General features: G+C 46.9%; 1 protein-coding gene across 5 annotated transcripts in view; it reads right to left on the bottom strand.

The window, feature by feature from the left end:
- thbs2a (thrombospondin 2a) overlaps positions 1-11,930 on the bottom strand; it is a 25,758-nt gene extending 13,828 nt beyond the window's left edge. For 2 of the 5 annotated variants that reach the window (XM_084708979.1, XM_084708983.1), the window contains exons 1-7: positions 11,778-11,930; positions 11,335-11,406; positions 10,391-10,944; positions 10,118-10,202; positions 7,535-7,758; positions 1,081-1,221; positions 1-36 (exon numbers count right to left, since the gene is read on the bottom strand). The exon at positions 1-36 is cut by the window's left edge and continues 58 nt beyond it. In XM_084708979.1, coding sequence (XP_084565105.1) covers positions 1-36; positions 1,081-1,221; positions 7,535-7,758; positions 10,118-10,202; positions 10,391-10,944; positions 11,335-11,401 — 1,107 coding nt within the window. In that variant the 5' untranslated portion in view covers positions 11,402-11,406; positions 11,778-11,930. Of the gene's footprint in view, positions 37-1,080; positions 1,222-7,534; positions 7,759-10,117; positions 10,203-10,390; positions 10,945-11,334; positions 11,407-11,625; positions 11,697-11,777 lie in introns of all 5 variants that reach the window. The other 3 variants (XM_084708981.1, XM_084708982.1, XM_084708980.1) reach the window with 3 other exon arrangements.
- Positions 11,931-13,479: the final 1,549 nt, after the last annotated feature.

The following is a 13,479-nucleotide window of genomic DNA, read 5'->3' as shown; positions in this document are numbered from 1 at the left end:
AGGGCAGGTAATCTGGTGGCACACTATCTTAGACTCCTGACAGGAGGAGAGAGACAGGAGGCAGGAGAGACAGGAGAGAGATAGGAAAGAGAGAGAAGAAAAACTGGATTTTCCATATTTTCCTGTATATTTATGCTTTGAGCTGTATCTGAAATATTATAGTCTTATGTAAGAAGATGTTTATTGTAGGCAGAATTACAATCACACTTCCAATAATTTTACACACAACTGTATGTACACACTATCTGTTTGTCATGATGAATAAAATCCTCTGCTAAATGAAAAACATGCTTTGTAGGATTTGTTTACATAACACAGGGTGTGCCAGGTTTTGTAAAGAAGCCCTAATAGTGAATTTGCATACATACAGTATACTGTGGAACTAGAATACTGTTGAATTAGAATATGGTTGAACTATAATACTGTGGAACTGGAATACTGTGTAGTTAGAATACTGTGGAACTAGAATATTGTGGAATTAGAATACTGTTGAACTAGAATACTGTGTAGTAAGAATACTCTTGAACTACAATGCTGTGGAGTAATAAGGAACTAGAATACTGTGGCATTAGATTCAAAGTGGTAATGAGACAGAGGGGATATTCTCATGGTGATGGTGAGGCGTTGTCATGGTTATGGTGAGGTGTTGTCATGCTTATGGTGAGGTGTTGTCATGGTTATGGTGAGGTTTTGTCATGGTTATGGTGAGGTTTTGTCATGGTTATGGTGTGGCGTTGTCATGGTTATGGTGTGGCGTTGTCATGGTTATGGTGAGGTGTTGTCATGGTTATGGTGTGGAGTTGTCATGGTTATGGTGTGGCGTTGTCATAGTTATGGTGTGGTGTTGTCATGGTTATGGTGTGGTGTTGTCATGGTTATGGTGTGGTGTTGTCATGGTTATGGTGTGGTGTTGTCATGGTTATGGTGTTGTCATGGTTATGGTGTGGTGTTGTCATGGTTATGGTGTGGTGTTGTCATGGTTATGGTGTGGTGTTGTCATGGTTATGGTGTGGTGTTGTCATGGTTATGGTGTTGTCATGGTTATGGTGTGGTGTTGTCATGGTTATGGTGTGGTCCTACCTGGCAGGTGCACTTGGTGCAGCTGTCCACCACCCAGTCCTCCTTGTCCTCAAACAGACGGCCGTCCTGCCAGCACATGCTCTTCTCCTTGGAGTTCTTCATCCTGGCCAGAGCGTCCTTCATCACCACATTCTCCTCCGTCTGACCAAGGACATGTCTTCACACTTAGTATACATTTACATTTGTTGACATTTACAATTAGTCTACATATCTGTGTTTACATAATGTAGGACTGTTTTGTCAGCCCCTTTGTCACTGGTCACCCAGACACTCGTCTGGGACAGTCGTTGATTGGCATGAATGCTAAAATGACAATCACACCTTAATGACACACTTCTGGAGAGGGGATCTCAACAGTTGAAGAGGAAGGTGGACAGAGGAAGAAATTATCATTAAAACTTACAAGTGTTCTTGTAAATATCGTTATAAACAGCTTTTAATGTCATGTTTGATATGCTTTTGTTTCTTATTTCATGTATTACATTCTAGTAATAATTTTAACACTGTAACATGTACATGAACAGGGTTTACAGAGTTTGTGCCTGCAGCAGACCAACATATGTTTAACATATTCCCTTGTCTTGCAAGGGCACCACTTGGTCTACTGCAGCCTTGATTAATGATCCAATTTGAATTTGTATGCGTTCGACAACTTTTCAGTCATATGACCGATGTCCCCATTTTAGTCAGGTTTGGGTGTATATAGGAATAAGTTTTTACCAATCACTGAGTTCTGTTTACGATACAGCTCCGGTGCGTTAGGCGCCTAGTCTTCATTGTGAATATCTTTGTTAACCATTGCTCTGAAGGTAAGTTTTGTATGTGATGATATTTCATTATAATTGTACTGATTATCTTACTATTTAGATAATAAACTATTAATGTGTGCATTTTGAAGTTACTTGTTCTCCTTGAAACGTATCTATCAAGCTACGGCGGTGAAAACTTTGTTCTAAAACAGGTTGTTCCCATCCTTGATTATGATTGGCTATATGACGTTCCATGCCGTTGTAAAATCCAGCATAACCTCACAGGTTGTCCTCATAACATTCTTTAACATTCCATATTACTGCGCATCGAATATTTCAAATTGAAAAAGACGGCAAAGATGTCCATCTGGCTGTTGTGTGGCAACGATTTATGTAGGAACTATACTTTGTAGTAGCGGAAGAATGACAGTTTATTATTAAACTATTTTGTTTCTAATTGTTTTTATTGATGAAACCATGTCAAATATTTGTAGTAACAGTTTTAGAAAAGCAATAAGCCCCAAGAGGCCGTGGTTTACGCTGATTTTAGAACAGGTAAGGGGGTTTTCGACACTCCGCTTCGCGTCGTTCCTAACAACTCCCCTTATACCTGTTCTAAAATCAGCGTAAACCACGGCCTCTTGGGACTTATTGCTTAAATCTAGTCTTGTTGATGCGGCTAACTGATTATAAACAGACTTTTGGAGTAGGTTTTAACTTAAGGCCTCTGAGTCACTTACAGTGGATCTCCACGCTCCTAAGGAATTTACCGGAGCCTCTGAGTGATCGATTACATATCCTACTAGGTCTACTATGGTTAAATCCATATTATAGTAGAGATAAACGACTGATTAGTGAACAGGCATACTTTAGGGTCGGTGCTCTGATCAAGCAAACAATTTTTACCTACGTCAGAGTTTCATGTCATTAACTGTTTAGCGCTCAAGGTTACATGTAACGCACTTACGCGCATGTCTAAAAATTGGAGTCAGATATTAACGAGTCAATTATCTCCCTGAGAATCTAACCAAAAGTGAATTGTGGTTCCCAAGCCAGGGACAAACGCCAAGCGTCTCTGGCCTTTCAATTCGCCACCTACAATTCCATAGAGTAAAATACCTGGAATTCTATTGGTATTGGCATTATTTGGTTCATGCGAATACACTGTTCAGTTTCCCATCTTCCTTTAAACCATAGGGGAATTTGTTTTGGTTGTTTGGACAATATTTAACCCCCTACATATATCAGTTAGTTTACATGTATGTTTACATTTACAGGTAGTATAGGTCACATGTGTTTACAGTTAGTGTACAAGTGTACATAGTGTTCATATGTGGGTTTATTTTTAGTAACCATATCTATTTCCAGTTAGTATATATACTTGAAACATTTGTCTCTGCCCTGTGCACACTGTGTCTGCCCTGTGCACACTGTGTCTCTGCCCTGTGCACACTGTGTCTGCCCTGTGCACACTGTGTCTGCCCTGTGCACACTGTGTCTCTGCCCTGTGCACACTGTGTCTGCCCTGTGCACACTGTGTCTGCCCTGTGCACACTGTGTCTCTGCCCTGTGCACACTGTGTCTGCCCTGTGCACACTGTGTCTGCCCTGTGCACACTGTGTCTCTGCCCTGTGCACACTGTGTCTCTGCCCTGTGCACACTGTGTCTCTGCCCTGTGCACACTGTGTCTCTGCCCTGTGCACACTGTGTCTCTGCCCTGTGCACACTGTGTCTGCCCTGTGCACACTGTGTCTGCCCTGTGCACACTGTGTCTCTGCCCTGTGCACACACTGTGTCTGCCCTGTGCACACTGTGTCTCTGCCCTGTGCACACACTGTATCTGCCCTGTGCACACTGTGTCTCTGCCCTGTGCACACTGTCTCTGCCCTGTGCACACTGTGTCTGCCCTGTGCACACTGTGTCTCTGCCCTGTGCACACTGTGTCTGCCCTGTGCACACTGTGTCTGCCCTGTGCACACTGTGTCTCTGCCCTGTGCACACACTGTGTCTGCCCTGTGCACACTGTGTCTCTGCCCTGTGCACACACTGTGTCTGCCCTGTGCACACACTGTGTCTCTGCCCTGTGCACACTGTGTCTCTGCCCTGTGCACACTGTGTCTCTGCCCTGTGCACACTGTGTCTCTGCCCTGTGCACACTGTGTGTCTGGAATGAAGAGGAAACCCTTCCATGTGACCAGCTTGTGTGTATCTGTCTGTCTGTCAATCTGTCTGTGTGTCTGTGTGTGTGTGTGTGTCTGTCTGTCTGTCTGTCTGTGTGTTTGTGTGTGTGTCAGTTTGTCTGTCTGTGTGTGTGTCTGTGTGTGTGTCTGTGTGTCTCTGTGTGTGTGTCTGTCTGTCTGTCTGTCTGTCTGTCTGTCTGTCTGTCTGTGTGTGTGTGTGTGTCTGTCTGTCTGTCTGTCTGTCTGTCTGTCTGTCTGTCTGTCTGTCTGTCTGTCTGTCTATCTGTCTGCAAATGTGTGTGTATGTGAGAGAGAGAGGGGGAAAGAAAGAGAGAGTAAGGGGGTAGGGAAAGAGAGAAAGAAAGAATGAATAGAAAGGGTGAGAGTGAAAGGAAAGAGAGAGAGAGGGGGAAGAGAGAGAGTGGAGGGAAGGAAGGGAGGGGGAGGGAGAGGGGGAGGGGGAGAGAGGGGTGGTGAGTGGAAGGAGAGAAAGAAAGAGAGAGGAGAGAAAGGGGGAGAGAGACAGAGAGAGACAGAGTGGAATTAAAAGAGAGAGAGGAGAGACAGTGGGAGAGAGCGGAAAAGGGAGAGAGAGGGGGGAAAGAGAAAGGGTGAGAGAGAGACAATGGAAGGAAAAGAGAGATAGTCTGTATGTCTGTGTGTCTGTCTGTCTGCAAATGTGTTTGTGTGTGAGAGAGAGAGGGGGGGGAAGAAAAGAGTAAGGGGGAGGGAGAGAAAAGAGAGAGAAGGAATAGAAAGGGTGAGAGTAAAAGGAAAAGAGAGAGAGAGAGAGAGAGAGAGAGAGTGAAGGAAGAGGGAGGGGGTGGAGAGGGGGAGAAAGAGTGTGGAAGTCAGAGAAAGAGAGAGAGGGATGGAGAGAGTGGAAGGAAGAGAAAAAGAAAGAGAAAGAGAGGAGGGAAAGGGGGAGAGAGACAGAGAGAGAGAGTGGATGGAAAAGAGAAAGAGAGAGGGAGAGAGAGCGGGAGAGAGATAAAGAGTGGAAGGAAAAGAGAGAGAGAAGGAGTGAGAGTGGGAGAGAGAGCAGGAAAGAGATAGAGGGAGAGAGAGGGAAAGGGAGAGGGAGAGGGAGAGAGGGACAGTGGAAGGAAAAGAGAGAAAGAGTCTGTATGTGTGTGTGTGTTCAGACAGCAGTGTTAGCTGTGTCAGGTTGCTAGACACCACTCGGTCTATCCGAGCCTCAGGGACCTCTCTCAGGGAAACTACCCAGAGTCAGACTGCCTTGCTACTGGAGGCCTCTGGAGGCAGCCTGCTAACAGAGCTAGCCACCAGTCTGCTGACACAGCCTGCTAACGCAGCCTGTTAACAGAGCTAGCCACCAGTCTGCTGACACAGCCTGCTAACACAGCCTGTTAACAGAGCTAGCCACCAGTCTGCTGACACAGCCTGCTAACACAGCCTGTTAACAGAGCTAGCCACCAGTCTGCTGACACAGCCTGCTAACACAGCCTGTTAACAGAGCTAGCCACCAGTCTGCTGACACAGCCTGCTGACACAGGCTGTTAACAGAGCTAGCCACCAGTCTGCTGACACAGCCTGCTAACACAGCCTGTTAACAGAGCTAGCCACCAGTCTGCTGACACAGCCTGCTAACACAGCCTGTTAACAGAGCTAGCCACCAGTCTGCTGACACAGCCTGCTAACACAGCCTGTTAACAGAGCTAGCCACCAGTCTGCTGACACAGCCTGCTAACACAGGCTGTTAACAGAGCTAGCCACCAGTCTGCTGACACAGCCTGCTAACACAGGCTGTTAACAGAGCTAGCCACCAGTCTGCTGACACAGCCTGCTAACACAGGCTGTTAACAGAGCTAGCCACCAGTCTGCTGACACAGCCTGCTAACACAGGCTGTTAACAGGGCTAGCCACCAGTCTGCTGACACAGCCTGCTAACACAGGCTGTTAACAGAGCTAGCCACCAGTCTGCTGACACAGCCTGCTAACACAGGCTGTTAACAGAGCTAGCCACCAGTCTGCTGACACAGCCTGCTAACACAGCCTGTTAACAGAGCTAGCCACCAGTCTGCTGACACAGCCTGCTAACACAGCCTGTTAACAGAGCTAGCCACCAGTCTGCTGACACAGCCTGCTAACACAGGCTGTTAACAGAGCTAGCCACCAGTCTGCTGACACAGCCTGCTAACACAGCCTGTTTACAGAGCTAGCCACCAGTCTGCTGACACAGCCTGCTAACACAGCCTGTTAACAGAGCTAGCCACCAGTCTGCTGACACAGCCTGCTAACACAGCCTGTTAACAGAGCTAGCCACCAGTCTGCTGACACAGCCTGCTAACACAGGCTGTTAACAGAGCTAGCCACCAGTCTGCTGACACAGCCTGCTAACACAGCTTGTTAACAGGGCTAGCCACCAGTCTGTTGACACAGCCTGCTAACACAGCCTGTTAACAGAGCTAGCCACCAGTCTGCTGACACAGCTAGCCAGCAGCCTGCTAACACAGCCTGCTAACATAGTTAGCCAGCAGCCTACTAACACGGCTAGCCTGTAGTCTGTTAACACAGCCTACGAACGCAGCTAGCCAACAGCCTGATAGCACAGCTTGCTAACACAGCAATCCAGAAGCCTGCTTGCACAGCTTGCTAACACAGCTATCCAGCACTCTCCAAACATGGCTTGCTAACACAGGCTGCTAACACAGCTTGCTAGCACAGCTTCCTAACACAGCTTGCTAACACAGTAACACCTGGTTGTTAGGTCACCGTCTGTAGGCCTCTATCAGATATTAATAGAAGTTTTAAGCCTGTATAAGGCTATACAATAGATTTATAATAGTTAGAAGGTTGTATAAGGCTATTCAGTAGGTGTATAATAGTTAGAAGGCTGTATAAGGCTATACAGTAGGTTTATAATAGTTAGAAGGCTGTACAAGACTATGCAGTAGGTTTATAATAGTTAGAAGGCTGTATAAGGCTATACAGTAGGTTTATAATAGTTAGAAGGTTGTATAAGGCTATACAATAGGTTTATAATAGTTAGAAGGTTGTATAAGGCTATACAGTAGGTTTATACTAGTTAGAAGGTTGTATAAGGCTATACAGTAGGTTTATAATAGTTAGAAGGTTGTATAAGGCTATACAGTAGGTTTGTAATAGTTAGAAAGTTGTATAAGGCTATATAGTAGGTTTATAATAGTTAGAAGGCTGTATAAGACTATGGAGTAGGTTTATACTAGTTATAAGGCTGTATAAGGCTATGAAGTAGGTTTATAATAGTTATAAGGCTGTATACTAAACAGTAGGTTTTTATAATTTAGAGGCTGTATAAAGCTATACAGTCTATTGGAGCCAAGTCTATTAGACTACTTAGATACAACAGCTCTCCTGTGTGGTCTCATGTGCTGGAATATTTCCTTTGATTTGAAGAGAGAAAACAGTTCTAGAGTAAACCTTGACTCCTAAATCACTCTGAGAAACTAACAAACCAAAAACAAACACACTGTATAGCGTTAATCTTGTCAGCATCAAACTCGCCCATCAGAAGCCACTCACCACTTTCTGAAGGCCGTCAATCAGGTTGCCGACGACGACGCGCAGTCCCTTAAGTTCCTGGAACATGGAGCTCAGCTCCTCACAGGAGCGCTCGCATAGCTCCGCCCCCGGCCCCGCCTTCTCTGGCTTCTGACCAATGAAGTTAGTGGTGATGGAAGGACTGACATCCACCACCTCAGCGCTCTCGCTCACCGTGTTCACCTCATCTGGGTCGGAGAGACGGACTGTAAACAAGCACGAAGACAACGGCACTGAACGACTCCTGCTGAACCACTGAACCTGTCTTGTGTAGCCATACCTGCACGCATGCACACACATGTACGTGCACACACACAGACAAACTCCCACACACACACTGTGGAGCAGGAAATGAAGCAGGAAGTGAAGCAGGAAGTCACAACAGCATGGCCAAGCCCACTGGCTCAGTCACACTTGGGCAGTTTGATTTGTCTGCCAGCTGTGCATCCCTGACATAATTCAGCTGTTCTATTCAAACCCACTGCTCAGCCCAGCCCCCCACACCTCCCTTCACTGGAGCCTCCTCAGCCCCCTTCACCCAGCCCCCCTTACCTCCCTTCACTGGAGCCTCCTCAGCCCCCTCACCTCCCTTCACTGGAGCCTCCTCAGCCCCCTCACCTCCCTTCACTGGAGCCTCCTCAGCCCCCTCACCTCCCTTCACTGGAGCCTCCTCAGCCCCCTCACCTCCCTTCACTGGAGCCTCCTCAGCCCCCTCACCTCCCTTCACTGGAGCCTCCTCAGCCCCCTCACCTCCCTTCACTGGAGCCTCCTCAGCCCCCTCACCTCCCTTCACTAAAGCCTCCTCAGCCCCCCTTACCTCCCTTCACTGGAGCCTCCTCAGCCCCCTCACCTCCCTTCACTGGAGCCTCCTCAGCCCCCTCACCTCCCTTCACTAAAGCCTCCTCAGCCCCCCTTACCTCCCTTCACTGGAGCCTCCTCAGCCCCCCTCACCTCCCTTCACTAAAGCCTCCTCAGCCCCCCTTACCTCCCTTCACTGGAGCCTCCTCAGCCCCCCTCACCTCCCTTCACTGGAGCCTCCTCAGCCCCCTCACCTCCCTTCACTAAAGCCTCCTCAGCCCCCCTTACCTCCCTTCACTGGAGCCTCCTCAGCCCCCCTCACCCAGCCCCTCTCACCCAGCCCCCCTCACCCAGCCCCCCTTACCTCCCTTCACTGGAGCCTCCTCAGCCCCCCCAGGAGGAGTATGCATGACGGCTGTGTTCCACACTGTCTCACTCCTCTTACCCCATCTCTTAATGTGTCCCTTCGGTCTCCCCACATGTCTGACAGTACACACACACACATGTACATACACACGTACACACACCCACAGACACACACAGCAGCCTTCAGTAGGTCAGCCATGTAAACTGGCAGAGATGAATGGGTGAACAGGGACTCTACATCATGAAGTCATGACGGACGGTTCTAGACGCACCGCACAGCCAACTCTGTGTTTATTTTCTGCTCCCTTCTCTAAGTCTGGAGGACTCATTCAGAGCTGTAGACCTCCTCTCTAAGTCTGGAGGAATCATTCAGAGCTGTAGACCTCCTCTCTAAGTCTGGAGGAATCATTCAGAGCTGTAGACCTCCTCTCTAAGTCTGGAGGAATCATTCAGAGCTGTAGACCTCCTCTCTAAGTCTGGAGGAATCATTCAGAGCTGTAGACCTCCTCTCTAAGTCTGGAGGAATCATTCAGAGCTGTAGACCTCCTCTCTAAGTCTGGAGGAATCATTCAGAGCTGTAGACCTCCTCTCTAAGTCTGGAGGAATCATTCAGAGCTGTAGACCTCCTCTCTAAGTCTGGAGGAATCATTCAGAGCTAAAGACCTCCTCTCTAAGAGCAGACCTAGGACAGACCCAGAGCAGGGCTGGGCTGGTGCCAGTGTCTAGACATTTTCACTGGACAGAGAGAAGAACTGGTCAGATCCTTAGTTGGAGAACCCTGGTTTAGCCACATCCAGGAGGAACTCAGGATCCAGTGGAGCGAGAGCTACCCTCTCTGCCAAGTCATGTCCTCACTGTGTGTGTGTGTGTGTGTAGACTCCCTACTATAACACTGTAATAGCATTTACTTTTGTGTCCTGTTCTCCTTCAGGCTCCACTCAGAGGATCCTGCCAGTAGACATAAACCCTCCCATCTGACTCTCCCTGTGTTCACACATGGGCTGACCTCACACCACCACTCCCACACCACTGTTTCCGTAAACATGATGTAATACTGAGATCTTTCCACGTCCTCCCTCCTAACTTCCTCTCTCACTAGTCGGGGCTGTGGCGCCAACACCATGGAACAGAGAACAGTTTGAAGAAGAAATGAGAAATTATCTGAAATTGGCTTCTTAATTGTGAAACACAATCGAGTCGTGCCTAGCAGGGAGAGTAGGGCAGGGTCCTCCCTGGAGGCAGGCAGATAGGAGTCAGCTTGCTCAGTCACACACTATGGTACAGATCCACACACTAGCACTACTGCTCCCTCTGCTGATAGGACTGGGGCATTACATTTCCTAAATCCATTACACTACCACTACATCTCCTACATCTCCAACATCTCATTGGACCTCCTACCTGGTTTAGTGACATCACAGCCCTTCCCCATCAGGATGTCGTCCATCGAAGTGTCAAAGATGAAACGCACATTCTGCAGCAAGCCCTGTGAGATAGCAAGAGACCTGTTAGACTAGTTACAGTAGTTAGAGACTAGTTAGCTGAGCTCTTGAGTTTGAAACTTCTATTTCCTGCCCCAAGGGTGACTGTGTCAGTTTTGGCTGTACTTCCTAAATGAACTGTCTGGCTCTTTGGATAAAAGCATCTGTTGTGTTAATCAAACGTGAGTGTTACCCTGAAGTGGTTTTCCCGGGTGGAGCCCTTGGCCACGAACATCCTGCTGCCCTCCTGCTGCAGGTGCTCGTAGAAGGGCTCGTCCAGGATGAAGCTGTCCACCAGCCCACAGCCCACAAACAGGTGAGCGTTCTCCCCGTGGACGTGAAGCGTGATGTTCTTCCATTGGGAGTCGGACAGGTCCACGTCCTCGAAGGACACCACGTTCTGGGATCCGTCCATCCAGTACACCAGGTCCAGCGTGTTGGCGCGCCCGTTGGACACAATCTCAAACTGCCGTTGACCGTTGGAGTCCTCCAGCCCCACCAGCGTCCCCCGGGATCCACGGTCTTGCCGCAAGCTGGCCTCCAGCACGAAGCCCTCGTTGTTCTGGACCTGCCGCAGCAGCTGTCTCAGCACAGGAGCGTGGACGGACGGCAGCTGGTCGAAGCGGATGAAGCGGTACGCCGGCGCGTCCGAGTCTTGGCCCCGGAACTGCTTGGCTCCCAGAGTCTTGCGGTTGATGTGACTGATCTCAAACAGGTCGAAAATTGTGTCGTCGTCCAACTCCCCATCTTCAAGACGTGGGTCAGAGGGAAAGAGGAGAAGAGCACTGAAGGTAACAGGCACAACAGCCACCAACTCCAAATATGGTTGTGTCAGTTAGGGAATCTTGTTCAGAAACCATTGAAACATTTCTAAATATTACATCAAGCAAGAGGTCCACTTTTGAAACATTTCACTGGAAAAAGGTTTCACAAGAAACCCAAACAGTACTTAAAAAGGTTCTGAGAATTTCCCTACAGAGACAATGGAACAGCCTTTGAGACAGAAATGTAATAGAGAGCAAAATCACCATGAAGCAGTTTCATCATCCTTTAACAAAAAAACGTTTCAAGGGGAAGTCTGAAGACAAGTGAGAACATCTCTAGGTTAATGGTGATGGAGTCCAGCTGTCTGTTTACCTTGAGGTTGCGCTGCGAGGCAGACACACAGTAACGGCAGCAAGTACAGACATCTCCTGAGTATCATGTCTCCTTAGAAACACAGAACACACGTTTTATTTAATTGCCGTTGCTTTCATCGTTAATAAACAATTTCCACACAGTTTTACTGCTGTCTGTGCATACACTGAGAGGTTATGGCAACAGACAAACGTTCACAACTTCTAACAAATGATTTATCGTCGACACAGCCACATCTGTCCCAGACACGGCACAAATTAATCAAACGTTTCAAAAGCAAGCTAGTCTCACCCAACTCTAATTTAGTGTGTACTCATCATCACTGAGTGCATGCACCGGATACGATCTCACCGAACTGACAACTGTGACAAAATCATGATCAAATTAAAGCCTATAAAGTAATTTGCACGAGCGTACGTCCTTCGTCATACAACGTTGCCTACCTGGTGCGAATGTAATCGCTTTCAATTCAAACTGAAAAATATCCAACGAAAAAACTATATTGTTCAAATAAATATCAAGTGTTCTGGCGGAGAGGAAACTGTGCGTGTAATGTCCACTATATCCACGCGTGGAAGGACGTGAGCGGTAGTGGAAGGACTTGAGCGGTAGTGCCTAAATGACAGACCCCCTCTCGGTTATATACCGCTCCCGGGATCCTGTCAATCAAACTGGAATATGACGAGTTTGGCTCCGTTCGTTTGTCAAAGAGGAATTACATAACTCTGTTCTGATAGGGTATTTCTCTCATAACTCTGTTCTGATAGGGTAATTCTCTCATATTTCTGCACATGGGCAGTGGCGAAAAGCTTGGAAACCTCCTTCACACGAACCCCAATATGCGCGCAAATCATAACGGAATCCGGTTTCATTTACTGATGGAGAGAAAGTGCGTATGCGCAGTGGTTTTGTCTGGGAGCGCGCAACACTGAGGGTTATTATTGCGCCAAGCGCACGGTTGATTGAGCTTTCGATTAATCGACGTTACGTGAATACGAAGTGTCAGCTGTGTACTAACCGACTTCTACTCTGCCTACTTTTACCTTTAATTATATGTTTTTGTGCGTTTACAAAACAATGAGATGTTGGCAAAAACATTTTTACGTAGTTTTTACTAGTAGTAGAATTTAGAGAAACCTAAAGTTTGTCAATCAGTCTGAGGTGGCCAGTGGTGACCTAGCTTCATAGTGGGTGCCCCCCTTGCTACATCAATGCTTACCAGTTTGAAGAGTAAATAAATAAATAAAATAAATGACACATAAATCAAATGAAATTGTACACCATATACCATATAGTATTGACAGATTCAAACCCACATATTAAATATGATATACAGTGATCAGTGTGTGCAGTGTTGGTTGCAGTAATGGAGCTTACATCCATTATTACAAAGGGAATGATGGCTGGTTTCCAGGAATGTGATAGAATCTCTCATTCCTGAGGATTTGGAGCTGTGGTTGGTGTTGGAGAGGGGATGGGTGAAACGTCATCCGCAGCACCAGAATGAGAGAACAGACAGTATCTGACCTAAATAGGTAAATCAAAAATATACGCTGCCTCAGAATTTTTTTAGATGATTTAGAATTTGAGAAAATATTATGTTAGAAAATATGATAGAAAATATTGTTTTTAATAAAAAGAGCACATGACACTGGACCGTTTCAAGAAATATATCTGAACCGATTTCAGAGATCACAGCGTAAATAAACACTAGAACCCTGGCAGAGGAATACTAGAACCCTGGCAGAACGAACACTAGAACCATGGCAGAGGGAACACTAGAACCCTGGCAGAACGAACACTAGAACCCTGGCAGAGGGTAACCTGGCCAAACCGTGAGTGCTGATCAAACAGCACAAGCTGGAGTCTCCATGTTGACATTATTGCATGTCTGTATCATATATTATTAGTAAATTATTATATATTATATATTTTGTGACTGTACTGCATAATATTGTGATTTGGGTGATTCTCCTGATGTGCAGTAGTGTGATTGTTGAGCCAAGCATAGACGCTACCTGGCCCGATAAGAAGCCATGTTGATGGCATCTGGAGACAGACCACTTTGAAGCTTCAACCAGGAAACTAAATTAGCTTACGTAAAGTACTTTTTTGTTGTTGTGATTTTCATCAGATTGGATGTAG

Source organism: Hypomesus nipponensis, chromosome 11, assembly GCF_054491055.1.
Source record: "Hypomesus nipponensis isolate SF chromosome 11, ASM5449105v1, whole genome shotgun sequence".
Taxonomy (NCBI): domain Eukaryota; kingdom Metazoa; phylum Chordata; class Actinopteri; order Osmeriformes; family Osmeridae; genus Hypomesus; species Hypomesus nipponensis.
The sequence above is the reverse complement of the archived record's forward strand: the minus strand, read 5'-3'. Positions and strand labels throughout refer to the sequence as shown.